The sequence below is a fragment of the Pseudopipra pipra genome, chromosome 2 (assembly GCF_036250125.1).
Source record: "Pseudopipra pipra isolate bDixPip1 chromosome 2, bDixPip1.hap1, whole genome shotgun sequence".
Classification (NCBI taxonomy): domain Eukaryota; kingdom Metazoa; phylum Chordata; class Aves; order Passeriformes; family Pipridae; genus Pseudopipra; species Pseudopipra pipra.
In genome coordinates this window covers 48221531-48246231 of record NC_087550.1, presented here as the reverse complement: position 1 = coordinate 48246231, position 24701 = coordinate 48221531, and the positions used below count along the sequence as shown (strand labels likewise).

General features: G+C 41.0%; 1 protein-coding gene across 1 annotated transcript in view; it reads left to right on the top strand.

Annotated features, from left to right (window-relative positions):
• Positions 1–24701, top strand: part of FLT1 (fms related receptor tyrosine kinase 1) — a 109884-nt gene that overhangs the window by 39733 nt on the left and 45450 nt on the right. Inside the window, exons 11-12 of the mRNA XM_064645439.1 lie at positions 13546–13660; positions 22463–22571. Of these exons, the coding sequence (XP_064501509.1) occupies positions 13546–13660; positions 22463–22571 (224 nt within the window). The remainder of the gene's footprint in view (positions 1–13545; positions 13661–22462; positions 22572–24701) is intronic.

Sequence of the window (24701 nt, the reverse complement as noted above, 5' to 3'; positions counted from 1 at the left end):
AAACATTGCTTATTTAGTAAAGTTTGTATTCAGCCAAATATTTAAGCACATGCTTAACTGCAGGAATACAAGATGTCATTCAACCAAGTACAACAAACATCTCAAACTAAGGGTACTTGCTTTGAGATCAGTCAGAGAATGGACAGCATTTCCTAGAAGCACATGCTATTTTTCCCACTATGCCTTTCTTTGGGATTATGCTAATGACTGTCTTTCTGTGCCCTTCTCACCAAGAGGTGGCACTAGCAATCTCTCCGTTTGCTGGAATAGATATAACCTGAAATTCTCCATTTCAAGGACAGGTGAGGGCTGCATTTCCTCTATCTGGTATGTTACCCTTGAAGGGCAAGTCACAAAATTCTGAGTATTAATTTATTTTTGCAAATAGGTATAAGAGAAAAGAAGTCACATCTTCTAACTAGAGAAACATTGAGAAAGACCTATATGAAAATTTTCAGTCTTTTAGTTTCTTTCAAGAGTTTATACAACTATGCATACTGTGGATTGAAATCTCAACGCAGCACTGAAGAAACAGTTGTTTCTTCCTTGGGAGCTGGGGTGGTGCTCATCCATTGTCAGATATTTCCTTCTGTCAACAAACACAGATCTGCGCTACAGCACAGGAGAGCGTGTCATCAGAAAGAGAAATTAATAACTACAAGCAGGTGTTCAATTTTGTGCTAAACCGTAGACTCCATTAAATGTTAATTAGGAGTGTGTTTGAGCAGGTGATCCAAGGAGAAATGTAACAATTTGAATCAGCTATTGGCTCTGTTACAAGGTTGTTTCCAGACTTGATTCCAAATTGCTTCATAATTGTTCTGTGATATTCTCTCTAACCCTCTTCCCTTCCTTCTCCTTAAAGTACTCACCAAAAAAGTAGTCTGGAGAACACCATTTATAATGCTTTGCCTAAAAGAAGTGGAATGACTCCCTCTGAATAATATGGCGACAATTAACTATCACAGAAAGGCATAAATACCCAAGTAATTACATTTTGTTTCCTGCTCCAGGTGGGGAGCAGAGTGGAGTACCTCAGCAGCTGGCACACCTTGCTCAGGCCGATGTCTGTGCCAGTTTGGGTGTTCTCCTTCAAGAACTGGAAAACCCTTTAATCCTACTTATTTCATTACACTTTCCTCTTTGTGTGAGGGAAAGTTTGCCCAAATAACAGATTTAAGGTGCATATACCTTGTGCAGATAAAAAACTTATCTTGTTCTGCCCTTACAGCATTTTTCTTGTATTTACCTGCCCAGTGTTAGGTTTCCAATATTAAAATGTTGCTCTGCTTGTGCTCAGGTAGTGCTTATTTCCATGCACAGATGCACCTTGTACCTTAAGTCAATAAACCTCCACAAATGTATGGCAGTCACGATGTATGGCAGTAGGGATTCTCAGCAAATTTCTGAGTTGTGTGTCACAGGACAGAGTATCTACTCCAAGTAAAAAGATGCTGTTGCTGCAAAGATCGTGCAGTGCACAGATCTGTTTGTCCCATGCTTTGTATATGTGTTTAACTTCTCATCACTTGAGTAGTGTCACTGCAAGCTGGAGGATGATGCATAGTGCATGTTAGATGCTTTTATTTTTGAAGGACTATTGCCTACGACCTCCTTAACGGTAACCATTAGGTTATATGGCTGCTTCTTTCAATCTATTTTTGAAACAGTATTTCTGTTTCAGTGATCTAAAAATACCTCAATTAATTCCATTGTTTTTAAAAGCAGATGTAGTTTAATGCTTTGTGATTGATACAATCAATTTGCATAATTTTTTTTTCTACTTCAGTCTGGCCAGTAACAGGAGACCAGAACAAAATAATTTCCATAGTTTCCTCATAACAAATTAAAAATTAAAAAAAAAAGAAAGTTGTAAAGTTGCTCAACAAATGTGAATTTTTGAAACATGGAAAGACCAACATCATTAAAATTCCCTGTTCCTTATTTTCTGTTACAATTACTTTATTTGAACCAGCTCTATTGCCATTAAACAACTTTCTGTTAGCTAGCTAGCTAACTAGATAGATAGGTGGTAAGATTGTCTTCTGATGGTCACCCCAGCAAGGAAACACAGGTGAGTCAAGAAAAACTGTCAGGGGCAAATTGTAATGTTCTGGGGCTTTTTAAAGCTTATGTAGAGCTATTAAGTTTAGAGATGACAGGCAAAAGACAGTAGAAGATGCAATGAGAAATAAAAGCAAATAGAGAAAAAAATAAAATTAGCATTTCTTACATGATTGAGAATCTTCTTCTCCAGGGCTACCTTACTGCAGCTTATTCTGCTGCTCTGTAGCAGACATACATTCCCAAACCGAGAAGTCCGCAGTTGCTCACTGGATATAGCGGAGGACAGCTGGTGGGACACTTGTCCTGCAGTGTCCACCAGCCTCACTGGCCTTTTCTCTACCACTCTGGAGCTGTTCTTTCTGTCCTGGTTTTGGCTCAGGTTGGGTTGTCAGCAGAGGTGTGCAGGGGCAGAAAGTTGCAGGACTTGCTGAGGGTCTCCAGAGCGAGGCAGGCTGGGATCCACCTAAAACGGATCAGTTCTGAGGCTGCAGAACAAGTGTCTGCATGCCAGGAACGTGCTTGATGTTAATGGTTCTTGACCTGAATCTCTTCAGCAGATTTGTGTTTATCTTAAACTGGCCTGGCAGAGATTGCCAAGAAAGGGATGTGGGATACTGCTATTGCTCAGCAGTTATGCAGTGTAATTTGGGGCAAGTTTCTCTCTCTGGATGTTTCTATGTGGGCAGTTCAAGAGATACCTTTGAGCTCTGCCCAAGGTTTAACTGATCTGCCCCTCAGAAACTGCAAACAGATGCCACACTGAAATTTTACTGTAGGTGTTCCAACTCTCCTATCACCTTGCTGCATCCCTCTCTCCTTGAGCTATCAGTTTTGCTTAGCTTTAAACTGAATACGAGATTATTATTTTACCGCCCTGCCATCACATCAGTCTGTGATTTTTTGGCTTTTGGGTTATTTTCTGTGTGTGTATGTGCTTGAGGAAGAGAGAAACATAAGGGTATTTTGAAGTTGCCTACAAAAACAAAGTCATAGGTAAAACTAGTACATGATTCTCTGCCTTACTGACTATAGTGTCAGGATATGAACTCTTCTTGGTGGTAAAATCACCTAACGGTGGGATTGGAAATGGAGGGCTGAATACATGAAGTTGAGGACAGAAGCAGGCAGCAGAGACCAGGGCTGTGCAGCAATGCTGAAGCTGGTGCTGCTGCCAAAGAGCTAATTTCAGGAAACCAAAACATTTGCAGCGCTCTGATGTGTGAGGGTCCTCATTGAAATCACTACTGATTTGACACAGAGTGATAAGAAGGGAATATCACCTCCCTTGGAGACTTGTATGCAGTATAAAGGCAGGGTCATGTGAATGACTTTCTATAAAAATAGTTTTCTATTAAATTTCTATAGAAATAGCTCTCCAGCATTGCAGAGGAAGGAAGAGGAGCATCTCTGGGAGGAAAAAAATAGGGGTTTTCCTTGAAACTTCTGCAGACATACAGAAAGACTGAAACTAGCATAATGACATTGCACGGGCAGACTCTCACTGACTTCAGTGAAAGAGGAGGCAGGCCATGTGTACATAGCAGCCTAATTGCATTTCTGCATTGTTTATGTCAGTGTATTAACAAGGGATTGAAAGGCAGCATCATTAGGATGTACTTGGAGAGATGATCAGGGGAAAAGAGATTTGGAACATCAGTGAGGTATGTAAAATGAACAAGTAAAGAACAAATGTTAATTGTACTTAATTAGAAATGTACTGAACCACCTAAATTTAATTGTTGGATGTCTGCAAACATTGATGCCCATTAGTTTGTCCACAGCAACTGGTTTTGTTCCCTGTGCCACCTTCTATTTTCAGGAAAGGGAAATCTGAGTCCTTAGAGCTGGTAAAAGTAGGTCAGATGCCATTAATAAACAGGTAATTCTAAAATGCCTTTGTTTCATTTGACATATGGCTAGATCCTCAGCTCTAAATTCACACTGTCTGAGGATCTGGCTGATGGTCTTTGTGGCTTCCACCCTGTGCTATAAGATATCTTCTTACAGCAATCTAGTAATGTAAAGGTACTTATGGGTACACCAAAAAATTACACTAGCTATTCCCTTATTTTGCTGCAGTTGAGGAAATAGATTAGTGTAAAAAAAATCAAACCCTGTGATTTTTTTACGTATCTTTCAAAAAATGCAGATGAACTGCCATGACTGTACATTGTAGCAGCATGGACTTGCAGGGAATTTGAAACCAAAAGAAAGAGAGGAGTGAAATAGCATCTGATCTGCTTCAGCCTGAACAAGCAATATGTTGAAGTATCTCATTCTGCACTTCCACTGGGACCCAAAATTCAGTGCTTGCTTGCAAACATATTCTTTCCTCTAAAAACATCTAGTGAGGCTGTATCCTTGTCTTCAGTTAGTATTATGGAATTTTAAAATATTTTTTACTATTTTGCTTGCAAAATGCCATATGAATTAGACCTGGCACATACATATGGTTACATAAGCTTGACAAATACATACTTTATACCAAGTACAGTTTGCCCCAGTCTGTCCTCAGGGTAAGATGCTGATGAATTTATTCTGCAAGCTAGAAATTACTTCCTTATGGGTCTTAGTTGAACCAGAACCTTAAGCTTCCAAATTTTGAAATTTCTAGTTTTCAAATCACTTTAAACCAAATTTTAAAGAAAAGTTAAACCAAAAAGTATTATATTTTTTGTCATCGTTCAAACTTAAAACACAAGAACTACAGCAAGATGCAGGTGGTAAGGGATGCTCTGTTTAGCATCAGACTTTTATTCTCACTCACCTATGGTTTTTTTTACTTGTTCTCCCCCTTTTTTTTTTCTCCTAGTTTCTTTTTTTCCCCTCTTGTTGCCTTCACAGGGTGGTCTCTTGGCTTAACTTGTGCAGTCTTAGGGAAAAACACATAAAGGTCACACAGATCGTGGGACGTTACTGATTGATCTTTTACTCCCCGTGGCCCAGCCCATAGAACATACAATGTGTGACAGGCTGTACGTGGGGACTGCACGATGTGAGCGAGGCCCCGCACGCTGGCGGTGTCCGAACCAGTGGGGCGTCCCAGCCCGTAGCCAGAAACCTGCTCCTGCACTAGCAGGGGCTCTGGGCCAAAGGAAGGCACCAGGTCAAACTCTGTGTGTGCTTAGGAGTGATTATGAATGGAGTACTATTACTGGATCTAGTACACCTTTTACAAAAATATACAAACTTTAGTTAGCATCCTTTTTCCTTTTATGTGTATGCCTTTCAAAAAGCCTTTGCAGAAGGCTTTGAACAGATATGTCATGTGAGGTAAGCTTGTGCTCAGAAAAAAAATACTCTGTTAAAAAATAGAAAACAGAGGTTAAGAGGGAACAACCAGTTCTTGCAGCGTAGGGAGGTGACCAGTGAAGTTTCTCAGGAGCTGGTGCTGGGGTCTGTACTTGTCAACATGTTCAGAAATAACCCATAAAAGATGGTAAGGAGGTGTCAGAGTCTGATGATGATACCAAGTTATGCAGATTTGTAAGGAAGAGGGGCTGACTGCAAAGAAATGCAGAACTATATGAATCTGGGTATCCAAGTGACAAAGTGGCAGGGTGAAATTCACTTAAGATAAATGTGCATGATCTACACAGGAAAAAAAAATCTGCTTTCATATGTAAGATACATGTAAAAAGGCTATTGGTTGGTCATTACTACCACAAAGAGGGATCTGAGTGTTGTGATAGATGTGTTTGTGAAAATGAAAATGCTCAAAAAGCAAATCAAGTGCTAGGAATTACCAGGAAAGAAATAAAGACTGGAATAAAGAACACCATGATAACTCCACAAATCCATCAATTACCGACATCTTTTATACTGTGAGCATTTCTGATCCTTTCATTTCAAAGGATGCAGTAAACTGGGAGGCACACCAGGAGTGGCATCAAAAAGGGTTAAAGGAATTTCAGGGAATGAGAGGAATGTGTGAGGGACGAGTGAGGAAGGAGGTCAAGTCTTTGCAGACCAAAAAAGAGGTGACTTTTTGGGGGCTACAAGATAGAGATCTACAAATTTGTGATCTACACATATGTCTGAGAAGCAATTGGGTATGTCTTTTCCAGTTAAAGAAGTGGAGGCCATTAAATGAAGACAAGAAGAGCACAATTTGGAACAGAAAGAGGATATAGCTCTTCGTGCAGTGGATAACATATCTGTGAAACTCCTCACCAGAGGATTTTGGGGGTTTGAAAAGTTTGTGCAAAATCTTGGAAGAGAAATCCACTGAAGTGCAGAAACAGTCTCCATTGCGGGAAGTTCCTGAGCTGATAATAATTGGTGACTGGGGGAGTATTAGGAGGAAGTATCTGAAGTTAGTCCTGCTCTTACTCATCCCCAACCATCTGCATATGGTCATTGTTGGGACAGGATATGGGGTAGATGGATCCTTGGTCTTACATCCATGTCTGTCAGTATTTTCTCTTCCTGTTTTCCCTCTAATCAACTCCCCTCTCTCCTTAGAAATGTTTCCCTCCATTCTTTCTCATCCCTTCCTTGTTTTCTGCCTGCACTTCCAGTCCCTCAATCCAGTCAGCCCAGAGCTGCTCTCAGACCCCTACTTGGAGTGAAGCTGAATACAAATCATCCTGAAAAACACAACCTCCGTGCAGCAATAGCTCCTCCGTCTCCTTTGCTAATCACTGGAAAATGGAAAGGGTGTGAGTTGTGCCTCCAGCTTGTCAGCAAGACAGGGAGTATTAAGAACTATGTAAATAGGTTAGGAAGGTGTTACTCCTTTCTACAACCAAGATCCACTCAGCACAGCAAAGGAAGGGGATTTTGACACTGTGAGAAGGAAGATGTTGCAGATACACAGATCTTGGAAGGTTATAGATGTAAGGTTATGTCTAGAAGTTGAGTGAGCTATCAAAAGTGAGTTGTGCATGAAAAAGAACTTATGCAAGAAACATCTGAATGGACTTTATATATATAAGGAACATAAATTTGAAATAAAAAAAAATAGAGTGGACACTGTATGTAGAAGTTTCATGGACTTTCTCTTTAGGATTCTGACTGTTCGACCAAATCACAAGACCCTCTTCCTTGCAGTACTACAGACTATTAAAATCAGACACATTTTTCCCCAGAAAGAAATTCTAGGTGTTTGTGAAAATCTCATGCTTTGGGTGATAATTCTATAGTTCCAGCCAACATCCAGCTCCTCTGTGGAGGACATGATTGTTGCTTTTGGACAGAGAAAGTGGAGGCTGAGTCTCAGGATTGCATGGGACATGAGAGTGATTATATTCTAGTAAAGGAGGGAACAGAGGTGGATAATAAGGAAGGAAGGGAGGTTTGGCTGAAATACGATGGTAATTTGTGTCCATGAAGAATGTTAAGCAGTGTGAATCAGAAAACTGAGGGTCAAGAAGCAAAATATAGTTATCTGATAAGACAAGGTGAGAACATTTCAGGTAACCTCAGGATGTACAGACACCTGAAAAATTACTTTCAAATGGTGTTATGTTCCCTAATGGCCAGGAGTCTCAAGTGTTGGGAAAGAAATTGGAAACAGAATGAGGTTTTTTGTGACCTTCAGCCTCAATCATTTGCATTTTTTGTTGTGAGTAGCTGGTGTTGCAAGGTGCTCAGGTGTGCAGATATAGAAGTGATTTTTTTCCTGTGGAAATGTGAGCATGGGCTGATGAAAGGTTCAAAGTTGGGGTAGGTAACACTGCTGCTGATCTTACTGCTTCTTTTGAGATAGCTCAAATCAATCATCTTTCCATGGAAGCATATTGGAACAATTCAGGGCAAGTCATAATGTTTGGAAAGAATTAGTATGAAAAGGAAACACTATCTCATTATCTGGTTGCATGTAGATAATAGCAAGAAAGGCAGTGTGCAGCTATCAAATACTTTCTTTTTTGATAGAACCATGGAAATACACAACATATGCCATATACCCTACTGTTTTCAAAGATGCTGACCAGGAGGATGAGGCATCAGGGATCTCCCCTAGAGAACATACTTACTCTCCAGATATCCCCCTCTATGTGGAAACAAATCATTCTACAAAACAGAAAAAAACCTCAGTCCTCCCTCTGGCAAGTGAACAGTACACCAGGGCCCTATCCCAGCCTAATGTACGGAGGCCACTTAGAAATCCTCCAGCCACCCCATAGGCTGTCAGTGAATAGTTTCTCAGCACGTTGTCCTTGATCATAAGTTGCACCTACTCTGGAGACAAAGGTTGAGGAGTGGCAATGGAGAGTTGCTGCACTCTGAGAGTCGTGAGTGTATCTGAAGTGAGATGTGCTGGTGATATCCCATCTGCTTGTGGTAGGCATATGTTGATACTATGATGGGAAGAAGTAGAGACCAGTGACAGTGTGAGCAGAGAGGAGAAGGAGTCATGCAAGGGAGGAATATGCACCATTTTCACTAGGATTTCTTATTTGGCATTCCTCGTTAAGTTCCTACCTAAATATAAACAAACAAATAAACAATATACAGTGTAAAATGTATCAAGTTCCTACCATTTGTAGATTTCCTCCTAGCCCCACTAATCCCCATATTGGGAAAGGTGCTTGGGATGAGCTCCCAGCTGCAGCTTTGCCACCAAATGCAGTAGGGCCAGTATTTCAATCTCTAATTTATTGGTTTTGATCTAGAGCAGGAACATTTGGACCAAAGCTTCTGAGAATCACAGACTCATAGGCATAGACAAAGCTGGCAGGGGGCCAGCAGATGTTCTCCCCTTCCCCCCCACAAAGCACGTTTCACAAACTGTACATGATCTCTGCTACTATTTTTCCTCTCTGTTTCCTGCTTCAAATTGACTCAATATTCCCAGGGACACGTGGCTACACCAGCCCTATGCTACCAATTGCACAGTGCTGGATGCTGAGGCACAGAGCTGGCGAGGCCCATGTCATTCAGATTTTTTTGATAACTTCCAAATGAAAAACAGTTCCTATGTATTCTTTACAATTCCAGGAATTCCCAGAGTTCCTGTCTTAAGTTAGTGTTGTCACCATTGCTTCTTGAAAGATGTGAGTCAGCCCAACTGGGATTTGTAGTAACATTGCCTCGATACTGCTAGGAATAGATTCCTGCTCTTTAAAAAAAGAAAGGTGCTGAGGAAAGTATTGTGACTGCCATTAATCACTCTAAAAAATGGGCAGTATTACTGACAGGATGGCTTCCCCTGGCTCCTAGTACTGGTGCAATTGACAAATACTATCAATTGACAAGCACTGCCTCAGTGACTGAGTGTGATCAAGGCTTCCAGTGGCTTTGCCAAGAGGAATGCTTAGAGAGTTAAATGGGATGTTACAGGAGGTAACAATTGCAATGGCCTCTGGCATCACGAAGGAGGAATTGGGAGGGAGGAGCTGGGAAGACAAGGAGATAGAGACGAGTATTTTTCCAATTGGTCTGGGGAAAGAGGCTCTTCCACTGGTATTTTTCATTGTACTATTTGAACTGCAAACTACAGTACTGTCTTTGGGATGGGGAAGATGTGTCTGGTCAGACTGGATGTGGGGCTTTCATTTAGAACTGACTGTCATACTCGGGGTCAAGCCAGTCCTGGACAAATCACTTACCTCCGCTCCTATGCTCTGCTATAAATCACTGGGGTGACAGCAGAACAGCTTTTCTTCTGAGACGAGTAGTTTAATCGGCAGGACTTTAGCTTGGAGCTGGTTTGTAGTTAGATTTCAGTGACATACATCAAGATGACATGAAGTACACTCTTACCCTGGAAACTTTTCCCCATTGATAGTTATAAATACACCACACTATTGTGCTTGGCGTGCTGTATACTAATAGACGTGAGGGCTCTGAAACTCATTAGGAAAGGGAGCGGGCCACCGAGCAGAGCGAGGACAGTGTGAAGCGAAGGTTGATCACCATAGCCTTGTCCAGGATAAGCCATGGGAGTTTTCTTATCTCGCTTTGGCAGGAGGTGCTGCTAGCTTCCTGTGCGAAATCAGGAGCATATGCAGCTTTCCTCTTGTTGTTTGGCTTCCTCCGCTACACAAGACGGTTCCCAGCACTGTGATTATCTTTGCATCTTCAAACATGGCACACTCTGCTTCCTCAAGGGCTTGATGTATTCTTGAGAAGCAGGCTGGCTCCTCTCCCCCAGGCCACTTCTCCAGGGCCCCTGCCGGTGCCAGCTCCGCACATCACAAACCCTTTATAAAGCTGGACTTAACTTCTGGTTGCATAAACCACCCCCAGCCTTTCCAAAGTCCTGCAAATTCCTGAAGCTACGGGCGAGATGAGCAGGTCTGACAGTAGAACAAGCCCTGCACCATAGGCAGAGACGCTCTCACCCCTCTTTCCCCCTGTGCTGGGCTTCTCTTGAAACCCGACAGAGAATTAGCGGCTCCTGTTTTTCCAAAGGAATAGCCGTTTTCTCAGACATGTGCCTGTGTGGGCGGGGGTGGATGGGGGTGGACAACAGCAAATGTGCATGCCAGCACGCATGTAGGCACATGGGAAAAACTACTTAGGGTGTGAAAAACCCGATTGCTCTGCTCAACTAAGAAAGCAGAGCCCTATTACCTTGCTCTGAGGTTGCATAATGTTTATAAGCATAGGTTTGTACACATCCCCTTTAGCATTTTTTTATGGGATCTCTACACACGCAGAGTCGTACCCACAAAATAGGAACATGAAAGGGTCTGCAGGGAAACAGGTGAAAGAAATACTTAGAAATGTGCTGACGAATATCAGCTTGTTTATCAAACCCTCTGCACACTACGTGCTTGTTCATTAACCTGGCGGTAACCCTGCTGTAAGATTTCCTGAAGATGCAAAGCAACAAGGCACATCCCAAAGCAAAACATTTCAGGAATTCATGCGCTCTGGAGATATCTGGAGTAATATTCAAATATCTAAAATTCAGTGGGATTTCCTTGGAAACACAGGCAGTTCTTGCTAAAAATGGGATACCCTTCCTATTTTACTGAGTAGGTATTTTGAAGTAGTTTGCAATTTCTTTACAAAGCAGAAAAATATGTAGCTGATGTTATCTGAGGACACATGCAATGAAACATCAATTGAGTTAACAAGAAGATGATTTTCTGTTTAGGTTCCAGCCAGCATAGATTTTTGTGTTTTCATTTTTCTCTCTTTCTCTCCAAGCATCTGTACTTAACACAAACATTTGGTTTGATGACTACATCTAGGTTCAGCAGAGCCTTTTCTCTTTCTGTTACAAAATGCTCGTTGTTAGAAGAGCTCAGGTTAAGAGGCAGGACCTAATTACTCCCATTTGCCCCTTCCCCATCTCTACCCTGCTGCTGGTAGTGTCTTTCACATAGCACCCCTCTGCGGCTAATATTTCATTTAGCATTTTACATGTCTTTTTCTTGTTATTGTGATGTTATTGTAGTTATGATGGTGGTTTGTATTATGATATTAATGAATAATCAGCACTTCATTGTGCTAGGCATCAACAAAGACATAACAGTGTCCTCATCCCTAAGACATCGCAACCCAAATAGATACAGTCTTTTTAAGGAATTATGAGGAAGAGTATAATAATAGCAACTAAGTCTGGAGGCTACAGAGTTGCAAGAAAGGAAGTCAGAGATGCTTTTCTGAGATACAGAAGCAGCTTCTGAATATGCATGTGCTTCTTTCTGTCCTTTACCAAAATATGTGTCTCTGTAAAGACTTTTATGGTAAAGAGTACAAAATTTCAGCATTGTAACAAAGAAACATAAATGTATTCTGTGGGGAAAGGAAAAAAATTAGGAGGTACTTTTTACTATAAGTCAAGTGAGGTTTTGGGGTGTCTGTTTTCCTGTACAGATTGCATCCAGTCGCAAGGATGTGTTTTTGATACTGCCTGTTTGTGTGCCTACAGTACTGGCATCACAAAATGAGTTCTGATATCTCCTATGGCATGGAAATGTTACCATTTTAGCTAAATTATCCTGTCTTCTGTGTTTTAGTCTTGCTACAGATCCAGACTTCTTGGAGCATTAAATGTGCAAAGTAAATGACATCTACCTTTCTGAGTAATTTTTAACCAAATTTTCCCATTGGAATGCATCAAGTGTCTTTATTGATGCAGCTATCTTTCATCCACCCTGGCCTCAAGAGTCATGTATTAGAAGTTGGCTTTTAAACCAGAGCCTGAAAGAAAAAGTAATGTTGATAGGGCCTTCCTGCCATGCTATTGCTCCCTGCCCTCTTTCCAAGCATGAATCTCCATGGCCTTCTCCTGGGTTTTTTTGGCCTTTTCAACGCACTGATCCTCTCAATGCATATTGTGAAATTGGAGCAGACAATCACATACTGCAGCCCAAATCAGATTCCATGTCATCATTTCTTTAAGCTGTTATATCTGCTAAGACACTGGCCAGTTTGACAGAAAGCTGCACAATTAAAAGCAAGCATGTAAAGTACTATTGATATTCTAAACAACACCAAGTTTAAGCAAAGTGCACAGTTGGTGAAAGGAAATGAATCTCATTCTTTGGTCAGGATTGCATCACATTCTGTTATCCAGTCACTGGGCACTAAAGTTCATTTCTCCAAACAACTGTTATACAGGTCAGAACTGTTTGATTACAGATACTACAGTCATTATCTTTCAAATCCGTGGAAGATCAAAGGAAATCTGAAAGAGGTTCACCTGGCTGAAGGGTACAATTAACAATGGAACTCGAATTGAACAAGCAACAACTTAATTTTGGAGGAAAAGCTAAACTAGATACTCTCAAAGAAGAACAGGGTCAGGCAACATTTAAGAAGCATTCCATTGTGTTTATTTCCATGTGTACCAAATTAGGCTTTGAGAAACAAATTAGCTCTACCATGACCACACCTGAATGTTTTGATTACAAGCTGATTTGTGGCATGAGACAAAACATTTTTTTCTGGGACTTCCATTCATTAAGATGACTTTGATTTTTTTCTTAGTTAAATTATCTTTTAAATCCTCTTGCTATTTAGTTTTGTTTAACTTTGTTTTGTTAATTTGCAAGATTATGCTCATTTTTACTGTGTCTTGTAATCATTGATATTTTGCCATTTTGTAAACTGAACTAAAGAAAATATTTCTAAATGACTAGCAGTATCATATCTCATTATAACAAAAAGAAACTGCACATAATAAATCAGCATCCAATACGTTATGGAATGGGTCTTGACTTAAAGGCTAAAACATTGAACCATGGTGATGTCCGAAAACAGGAGCATTGGAAATAGGATGCTGGTCTTGCACAGCCCTATATTCAGGCTCTGACTGTAAATTCTGACCTCCTGGTCCACAGTGGGTTAGATGCAAACACTGATTCCAGAGAACTAATATTCAAGGAGGGGCTGGGGAAGTGGATCCAGTTGTCAGGCTCCAAACCTCAAGATTTAATGAAAAATAACTATACTTGCCTGGTCACTGCAGCACCTGAGGTTTCCCTGACTTATCACTGTTTTGAGAACAATTGTTTTGTCTTATGTGTTGAATTTCTATCACTGAATCAATAAAATTTCAATTTTTGTTGTTTTCAGGCATGGCTTTTGCTTTTATACTGAAGGATCTTTCATCGTGAAAGCTGGCAGCAACATAGGAAACAGGATCCAGAGCATCACTGAGCGAATGGCTGTAATAGAGGGCAAAAATAAGGTATGATTCCTAGGAGCAGATAACCTTTCTGTGTGAGAGCATGTGTTGAAAAGGCACTGTAAGATGTTATCAAGGTAACAGTGAGGAACCCAGTATTTTTATATTGTTTTGATTTGAAAATCTGCATACATGCAGGTAACTTTCATACTTGGTATTTATTTGCTGAGATGCAGAGATGTATTTATTTCTGCAGGCAGTCATACTAAGTGACATGCCAAGAGAGTGTATCAGTGGGATTCACTATAACTGCTCTCTTAGACATGGTCTGTAGTATCTGGGGGTACCTCAGGAGCACAGGGGCAGGGTTCCAGGTCATCTTTGATTAATGTTGTGCAATTGTACAATTTCATGTTGTTTTTCCTATGAGAATTTAACAATTTACTCTCATTAGAGTTTATTCACAGATGTGGTCCTAGATGATTAGATGACCAAGTCTTTTCTGGAATAAAAAATTTAAAGAGCCAAATGAATCCAGATTACAGAAGCAAAGTTTAAGAGAGATCTCAGTCAGACAGCAAGGTGGGATTCATCCCAGTGATATTAACCATCTAAATGTTAAGTGTCTAGTGTAAGTGAAGCATTCCTTTATGGGCCATGGGGAGATGCACACAATTCTGAAGGGCGTGTGGGCCTGTCGTCTGTTGGTGTCTAATGTGAGAGAGAAAGCCAATCAGATTAACTTGCCAGGGGCTAAGGAGGATTGCCCATCAATTAAAGCCTTCAAATCAAGGATGTCCTAGATCAGCTTCACTTCCTTGGGTTATACATGAGACTGATTTGGTGTGATTGGCTAGCCTGTGCTACGGAGCTGCTCAGATGAAGATGCACAATGCCATGCCACTGTCACAGCATCTATTTTCACAGGCTAGTTTAGTTTGTGGCAGTAATATCTGAAGAGATTATAAACTTTAAAGCCTGTCTTTGTCTAGACCGGTCATTTTTAAGGCCACTGAAATGCTTTTTGTAATTCTAAGGGTGCTGAGGTTATAGGTCTCTTTTCCTTGATGGCTGCCTTCAGTCTTCTGCACATGAAAATGTTTATGAACTGTAATTATTCTCATGGTAGGGCCCTTTCACACACCGCAGAATAAATAGGGTTTTACGCGCAGCCAAGAATCAGATCTGGGACTGCATTTTCTCTGCTGTTATATTATTTAGAAAATAACACAGGTGTTCATGGCACCATTCCAGCGCATGGGAACGGGCTGGATCCCATTGAGGCATTTGCTCTATTTAGCTGTCCAGCTCTACGTGCTTAAAGATCAAGGTAAAGATGGAAGCAAACAGCTTCCTAGGGTAGACTATCATAGGAAAGCACATGAAAAATGTGACATAAGGAGGGATTTGAAGGAGGAAAGGGAAATCATTTCAGGCACAGGAAGACACAGTCTATTCCAAAGGGGGAATGATGAACAAGGTGATAAGAACCAGTTATTTTCCAGAAGGCATATAGCCGTGCTGTGGGTGAAGTCCTGCCTGCTCACAGGGTGCAGAAGGAACTGTGTAATGATCAGATCTCATTCTCCTTGTGTGTCGTGTATTTTGGAGACAGTGTAAGAGGAGTGGCTGAAATGTCAAAGCAACTTCCAGTCAACAGCAAATAAATTCCTCCCTGGAGGAAGATGCTAATAATGGGTCCTTGCAGTAGAAATGCTGGGCTTGTTTGAAGTCTCTGGCAAACAGCCCTTTTTGAAAAAAGTGCCCAGAAATGAACCAAGGAATTGTCTCTGCACAGAAAGTTTTGCTGTGAAACTTATTGGTTCTCCTTGGTATTCCTTGTCTTCTCACTCTTTAGTTCAACTAAGAAAGTTCTACCTTGCTTTGCCTTATTCCTCCTGGTCCTTATGGGAAGGGGGACATCAGTGAAACAATCCCTTTACTCAGCTTTTTCACAGCTTTTCTTAAGTTTCTCTGTTTTTGCTGCTCTTCCATAGCTCTTCAAGCACAGCTGGATTGCTTTTTAAAGCAGAACATGCTCTCTAAGCCCAGGTTCCTGGCCAGGCTGAGTTGCATGATTTGTGCACACACAGCTGCTCTGTAGCATCCAGGATTATTTTCTTAAATTCGTGGGAGTCTATGACTTTTCACTCTTTGCAGCCCAAGGGTCATTCTCAATCTCCCAGAGCAAATTCAGAGAGACACAGTTCAAGCAGAACCCTTCCACATCTGCTGCAATATTGTAAGGCTGTTAACAGCACTGAGCTCACTGAATGCAGCACATCATCACAAGCGTCTGGCTCTGATGGACTGCTGTGAGCAGTTCTGCTACTGCAAGCAACTGTGAACAGCTCTGTGAGGCTCTTCCACGTTAATGGTGCCCTGCAATCTAAACAGAGTGTCTATCCCACTTTCATATCCCCACACAGCAAGCATGGTAGAAACAATCTCAAAGCTCAATGGAAACAACAAAGATGTAGGAGACAAAGTGGTGGAAGAATGGAGGAAGATGGATGAAGAACCTGAAAAAGGCTGCACACTTGGGTTACTGTGAAAGGCGAAATTAGGGTGGTCACAGGGTGAGATTATTGTAACCAAGGGAAGAGATGAAAAAGGAATTATCAAAAGGTTTCTTTAGCAATCAAGGTAGCTGTTTTCACCTTCTTAAAGACTTCGTGCCAATTCCACACATTTTCTCTACGTGCAACATCTGAGTGCCTCCAGTTTGGCTCTTTGCTGTGGTCAGTTCTTTGTTTCTCTGTGGTTATCAGGGTCGTCACAAGTATATTTTAAAGGTAGAAAAACCTCAAACCCTGTGTCTGTGCAGTTAAAGTAGTGCAGGAAGCCTGCACTACATTGTTCTTCTGGTGACAGAGAAACCGTGACAACAGTGTTATAGTAACATTTCCGCTGAAGCCTCTCTAAAAGGACATTGAGAAACTCGAGTGGTATAATGGAAGAACTTTGTAACATCAGCCATAATGCTTAATCATAATATAACACTTGAAGTGATTTGATTCCCCCACCCAAAGTTTTAATTCTTGTTTTGTTGGACATTTCAGTGATTTCCTACAAAGTTGCGCTATTCTTAGTCTTATCATGTAAACAGGTCACAGACACTCTCCTGTCATTCAGCTACTAAACCCCATCACTTCTCAGTGTTCCCAGCTAAAGCTAACTACTACGTATAACTGAGGGCTAATACTGATTATTATTCTTTGCATGGGCTGTGTTCATTAAAATGTCAATCTGTGAATGACCTGCAATTATAAGGTACAAAAAGCTGGTGCATTTATTGTTACCACTGCATACATACAGGCATATGTTCCCTCCTGTGTGTGCAGGCACACACTGGTTTATCAATAGCTTTGACAGGAGTCAGTACCCCTTGTACAGGGATAGAAGAGACAGGGTGCTGCAGGAGAAGTTGACAAGGATTCTGGGTATGGAGAATGTGCAGAAAAGCACTAAGAGGGCGGGTTCACATGAGGGAGAGTAAAAAGCGTGGTTCAAGAAGAAAGGATGATAAATCTGAGGGAAGGAGACAATAGACAAGAGGGCAGTTGAGTACAGGGAAAAGTTGGAGAGAGTGAGACAAAACCCCCTTGTTTTGGGGAAATAACCTATAGAATCACATTCTTGAGAAACCAAAATGGAACAGAATGAGGGGTGACTGCCTCACCCCTCTGCTGTTAGCAAATATTGAGGTCCCACTGACAACAGCAGGTACCATGTGTCTGTGTCACAGGATATGCCTTCAAGAACTGTGTGTAGAGGGTAATAATGCATGAAGTTGTGGTTTATCATGCATATATGTGTGGGTGTGCGTATATATATATATATATACGCGCACACACACACATAAATATATATGGCTTTGTTTTCCACTGCATAAATACCTTACTGACAGGGGGTTTTAGTGGTCCCATCCCTTGTGAGTGACAAAGCCACCTGACTTCATGGAAAATGGAAAGTAATGACCCTGTAACATGATTCTGTAAGATGAAACCTAGACTCGCCCATGTCCATCTCTGGTTTGGCTGGCAACAATGGGTCAACCTGACTGAGGGTAGTATTAAAACTCCCAACATAGAGGCAGAGTGTTAGATAGAAGAGTCAGTTCTTCCTAGACATGACTAATAAGGTGTGACCATGCAAAATAGAATGGTTCCATCTCTCCTGCATCTTCTATGCCAAGCCCTAAACGTCTACCTCTCTTCCACATCCCCACATTACTGATGAAATGAGGAAGCACATGTTGTGTCTCTTCTCAGTCCTGATACATGCCATCTGTCTGGCCAGTACGTCTGTACAGATTGTCCACCTGGAACCCAAAGCAGAAGAGAAAGCTGTTTAGCTCACTACAACAACATTTTGATCTTTCTTCTCTACCCAGCAGCTGCTTTTCATGAAATGCATGAGATATTTGTGCTTTGAGTTGTCAGTAAATTTTAGTTGCAATTGGACAATGGATTCAAAAATTACTGAGCATGTGGGGGAAGAGAGGATACTGGCAGACAGATGGACAGCCTGGCAGACAGATGGACATATGGACAGTGTGATCTTCCTCAGAAATCAGGCTAAAGATAGGAGCAGCAGTGCCGCTTGCCTCTCTTCAGCACGTTGTAACTTCTTCTGGAGCCTTCTTAAGTGCTATTAGAATTGCTGTCAACACTTTCAAGTGGATCATTGCGAGGTGCCAGTGGAGCCAAGCCCTTGGTGAGATTAAAACCAGCAGAATTCGGCGCCTGCTACTGCTGAGCTGCAGCTCCCTCCAGCTCCTGAAACTGATCGCCTGCCTTGGTGCAAAAGGGAGGTGTGAATCAAGTGCTGCCTTGCCCTATGCCTGGCCCTGGGGAGGAGAGCAGGAGGTGCCCTGGTGTAGCTGTCTGTGGCATGATTCCTTGCCAGTCAGCCAGCTGTGTTCGGTCTGGGGGGACAGCATGGGATGCAGAGGGAAACTGCAGCTCTGCTTGCTACAGAGCAGTACCTTGCAGTGACTTTCCTGTCTGACCCTGGGGGGGCAGAAGGTGCTCTCCTGCATATATTCATGTCCTGCTGTTGAAGATATTTGGTGTTTCTTCGATGGTGGTCCTGAAGGTGAAACATGTTGTCCAGATGTTTTGCACTGACGCTCCTTGCCAACATGTGAGGCACATAGTTCATATGTCTTTGGCACAAACAGACCAATCCAACAGTGCACTACCAATATTTAGATATGGGTCTTCCTAAATAATATTCCTTTAGCCAAAGATAAATCCAAGGGCTTGAAGAGAGCATATTTTCATTTATTTTCTTATTTTTTAAAACAAATTCATGTTCTTAAAAGCATAAATAGCAGGGAATCAGAAATAATTTACACACTTGCACTAACCTGCTCTATGCTGAAAGGGCAGTATTTTGTTTTTAAAATATATGGACTGTTTCAGGAAGTCAGGACAGCAATCTCTGAGCAGAGCATGTTTATGCCAGTGTCTGCAGAGGCCTTCTAGGAGTCACACAAGAGTCATGTTGCCAACCATTTTCTGAAAACTCCTCTTGCTTCTCTGCCATCAGCTAAAGCAGTGCTAATCCTATATCTCAGCTACTCCAAAAAAAAGAAAAATTGAAGCAGACCATCCAAAGGAAAGACCAGCCCAACCTGGCTCCAACACAGTGATCATGCCAGTTGCTTTGCACTGTCTTTGTCTCTCAGTCTTTGCCTCATGAGTTCCCACGTGAAACAAATCTGTAAATTCCTCTTTCATTTCTTAGGTTTTCTGCTTTATGCTCTTCTATTTGCCAGCTAAAGCTGCAGCAATATGGGATTTACTTCCCTAGCCCACGCCTTTCAGATGAGCCTGTAGCACAGTGCTTCAGCTGATATGATGGGAGTAGAAAGAAGGAATAAAGGACCAAAACCTGAGTGGTAAATGAGGGTTGCGAACAGATAATACTCAAGATACTGAGCATGCCAGGAGGAATTTGCCTGTTCTGGCAAACTAGATTCAGTCTTTCTGTATATAACGTGGTTGCAAATCTAGGATCTGAAACTCCCTGTTGCGAAGCCAGATGATACAAAGTTGCGAGAACTTTTTCATCTTTTGCTGCAATAGCTATGCAGCAGAACCGTGCTGCACAAGCTGATCTCAAACAGTCATGGTTGCTCAATAAACAGCAACATGCCAGGCTCCTCTGGTGGGTTTTAGCTGGCATCTTCAATGCAAAACACAGACTGCACCACTGGAGGGCTCACAAACTATTTAAAGAGATGTTATCTTATCCTTAAGACTAATTTATAAGCTAAAAGGTTTATGTCGAGATGTGTTGTCCCTAAAATATTCTGTTCTGTTGCAAAGTCAGTCTTGCTTTTTCCTAGACACCATGGCTTTCCCTGCTTAGTCAAGTAAACATATCAATGACTGCTCTCTGGCACTAAGCCCTCCTGTGTTCATAATATATATTTCCCTTGCCTTCCAAAAAGACGTCGCTTGCATGGAAGTTGCCTGTTGGAAGTGATCCTTGGCCCATGCTAGAAAAGTATTTGGGACAGTGCAAGTTGGTCAAAAACCAAAACAATGCTGGGGGAGAAGCTAACTGTTTAAAGAACTGAATTTTAGTGCCGATGAATGTTCTCTCAGGCAATTTAATACACAAGAAGCATGTTGTGTATGTAAGTAACTGCAGTCCTGATGCTTTAGCGTAACTGTATGCACCATCCTCAATGTAACAAAAGTAATAATCACATAGCATTCCGCTGCAGCAGTAAATCTCAAGATTGGATGCACAATTTTTCATTAAAAATGAATACCTTGTGATATAAGGGCAAAATACAGTCTGATACTACCAAAAATTTTTCAAACCATTGGAGTAATTGTGGGAGGAATAGTTGGCATATATTTTTCAGGCTCAAAAATGTTTTGCCTCTGTGTATAGTAGGATAAAGACAGGTGTCATGGAGTCAGAGAGCAAGAGCTTCATTCTCCTTCACTGTGTATTTTAGGTCACAGTTGCTACCTGGGCAAAGTTGCTATGAGTTAATACCAACTAGCAGAAAAAGTCTGGGATGGCAGAAACAGTTTTTAACCACCCACATTAGCCTTCTGTGGTAGTCATTATGGGACTTCCTTCTGTTCTGAGTTAGTGTCGATAAAATAGCTGCAGGAATCCTGGTGCTGGGCCCTGTGTCCGCACTTTGCAAAATTATGTTTAAAAACTGAAGAAATTCAAAGAGAATGACAAAATATAGACAGAGCTGGACCCATCCTTTATAATTAGAAATTTGTAGAGGTCAGCCTCTTGAATTTAGCAAAACAGGATGATTTTTTCTAAGGTGTGTAATTAAGTACCTAGTATTACTGATCCTCTTTCATCTCAGAGAACATCCAAAAAGGTAGTTTAGAAAAATTCTAGCTAGAAATGTTATGTAGTTTGTTAGCAGACCACTGAGACAGCTTTACAGGGTAATGGTGCTGTTAGCATCATTTGCAGTGAATTTATCATAGTGCAGTCTTCTAAAACAAATAAGCCAAAATCAAATTACTTGACTCCACTGTGTTTGCTCGAGTAGTAGGAAAAGTAATAGACTCTTTCTACTAAAGAATGAATTTGGGAAGCCAGGAGATTTGTACTAATCAAGGGTTCACCAGGAGTTTGGAGATAGCTAGGAAGTCTCCGAGTAGAGACAGAAGCAGTGCAAACAATCAGCCAGTGTTTATGTAGAAATGTAGGTAACTGGTCCTTATTTATCACTGACTCACCTTCTTGGGCTTGTCTCTGAACTCCAGCAATCAGGCAGACTTAAAAGAATGTATTAATTGCACAAAACTGATTTTAAGGTTTTTAGAAAAGCCAAATAATTCCAAACGGGATTCTGTGGCCATACAATTTCCTTTTGTCACCATCCCAGCTCTGCCTGTAACTCCAGCCAAAATGTGTTTTACAGAAGAAGTAAAATGGAGACAGAACGACAGAAGATTAAGCTACCACGTTGTAACTGGGTACATGTTACACTGATGAGCTTCATGTTCATGCCCCATGTCTCAATTCCGTAATAGAATGACACCTCAGTTTTTTCTGTATAACTTTCCTCTTTTGCTTAGTGCCTAAGCCATTAGATTGTGTCTTTCCATCACCCTGAAGGTAAAGCTCTTATTATTACAGTGGTATTTATTTTTATAAAGGCACATTAGACATTGCTGGTCACTGGCTTTTGAAGGTCTTATCTTGCAAGTCATATAACTCTGAGAAAATATTTAGTGTGATGGACCTCTTAAGATGGTGATAGAATACAATGTAAATAAAACTGATGTATTATTATTTAATAATAGAATTATTAAGTCCAAGAAGAGAAAATAGTACAAAAGAGCACATCTGTTTTGCCCCTGTCCTTCCTCACCTAACACATATGTGGGAAAATGAAAGAGAAATCAAAAGAGTTTAGTTCCAAATGGAGCTATGTTGTGGGTTTTTTCCCAGCATTATCCAAGTGCCTGAGGCATGCCTCACCTATTCCCTTTGCAGTTTGGCTCTTCTATTGCAGGCTGCTTATCTCCTCGGGTGAAACACATTGTGTCATGCTTCATGTTTTATAGCTTACCGTTACATCACCATCGAGAGATAAATCGATCTGAAAGACACATTCAAAGATTTTTGGTTGTGATGGCTCTGATAATGTAAAGGTCACCCAAGGAGCTTGTTTCCTGTTATTCTTCTATACTTTCCAAAACTGTATATGGTGACATCTCCTTTAAATGGCCCCCGAGGTGCCCATCACTGAACAAATGGAAAGAGCGGATCATGGGACTGCCAATGGTGACTTAGAAAAAACAGAAGGGAACAGAGTTGCTGAGCCAATGAGAACTAAACCTCTTCTTTCTTTTGCAGACTGCTAGCACTCTTGTTGTAGCTGAAGCCAAATCTTCTGGAATCTACAGCTGTATGGCATCTAATAAAGTGGGAAAATCCGAAAGAAATGTCAGCTTTATTGTAACAGGTAAGATTTAGTCCCCCTTATGGTCAAAGATGTTTCCTGGTCCGAGGATTGTAACTACTAGGATGTTGTGTCTTTTTAATATACCACAGTTTGAGAATTGTTGTAATGTATACACTTGTAAACTCATACCATGCTTTAGGTAGCTTGCACAGCAGCTGGTCTGGATTTCTAAGAAGGACACCAAATTGGAGAATGACTCATTCCTCCATCAAATATCCAGGAAGATATTTTGCTTTGACAAATTGCTTACAAATGCAGCAAGCTGTAATTCCCTGTTTGGTTCATCTAGTCTCTGCAGTCATTCCTGCAGAGTCATTCATACATTTCATACATTTCATACATTCCTGCAGAGTCATTTCATACATTTTACTGTATTTTTATACACCAGTTAGCCAGTTTCATGTGTGACACTGATGGTTTCTACAGCCTCATCCTGTTGCCTACCAGGTTTTCTCACAATATGGTGTCTAGAACAGTTCCAGGGTCTGCAGGCAGTGTGCTAGACAAGGAGAGTCTGGGGTACCCCTCACAGATCTCAGGGACTATGGCAATTAGTAGGTAGAAAAGTCTCAGAGTACAAACTATAGAGTTTTGTTTCCTCTTCTGAGACTGGCAACCTTGGATGTCATTTGGGCCATGGCACTGAAAATTCTCATAGTGTTAACTGCATGTATGAGTATGTTTTTAGTTATTTTTTCATTATGAGATATGTTTAGATGTTTTCAAGTTCACAAACAAATTATTAAATGTGTTACTTCAGGAATTATTGAAAAAAAAACCATGGTGAGTTTTGGGAATAATTACTGCATGATTTAGCAATGTAAAGTCTGCGCATACCATTACAAATGATTTGTTTTCTGTTGAAAGATTTTATTTTTGTTTTGTTTATTAAGGGGTAGTTCATAGAGTACTTGGGCTGCTAGCAATTTTCGGGGTAGATCACAAAGAAAGATAATTAATTTGAAAATATGAGAAAAGGCAAAAAGGTTAAAATATTTAGATACTTTAATCTCAAAATCATAATCTTAAAGCTCAAAGGGGAAAATAATTTTAATGCATCCCTTTTAATTTTTACTTTCTTTTATCTGATTTTATGTTGTCGTTCTCTTGCTTATCATTCTGATGAGTGATTTTAGTGAAACTCATTCTATTTCTATTCTGAGAGATATCAAAAGAGAGTAGACACACACTCACTAGATTTGGTTAAAAAAAAAAGCTACTTCAAAAAATGTCCTCCCTCCCAATTTCACGGACCAAAATTTATATTTTTTAAATATTCTGTCTGATGTAATAGAATCATAGAATACCAGGTTTGAAGAGAACTCAAGGATCATCTGGTGCAACCTTTCTTGGTAAAATCACAGCATCCTGTCCAGACATATTTTAGAAGTGTCCAACATTGGGAAATCCACCACTTCCCTGGGGAGATTATTCCAATGACTGATTGTCCTTACTATGAAAAATTTCTTCTCGTGTCCAAACAGAATCTCCCTAAGAGTAACTCATAGCCATTAAGCCTCCCTAAGAGTAACTCATAGCCATTAAGCCTCACCTTTTCAATGTGTCTCCTTGTAAAAAGGGAGTCTCCATCTTCTTTGTAGTCACTCTTTAAATACTGGAAGGTCTTTACTGGAATACTTTTAAGACTGATAAGGTCTCCACTAAGCTTTCTTTTCTCAAGGCTGAACAAACCCTCTTCTCTCAGCCTCTCCTCATAAGGCAGGCTTCCATGTCCTTTGATCATCATCTTTGTGGTACCTCTCTGGACCCTCTCCAGACTGTCTGCATCTTTTTTTGTATAGAGGGGACCAAAACCGAACACAGTATTCTGGGTATGGCCTTACAAGTGCTGGGGAGAGTATAATGATTTCTTTATCTCTGCTGGTGATGCCCTTGTTGATGCAACCCAGTAGCCTGTTGACTTTTTTTGACACAGCAACACCCTCTTCGCTCATGTTGAGCTTATTGTCCACTCGAGGTCCCTTTCCACAGAGCTGCTCCCAGCCGTGTGGATCTGTTGACTTAGATGAAGTGGTTTTGAACTTCCAGGAGAGCACCCTTTCTTCTAATTGGCAATGTGAAATAAAAGATAGCTTGGGCATCAATACTTTTCACTGGTACCTCCAGGAC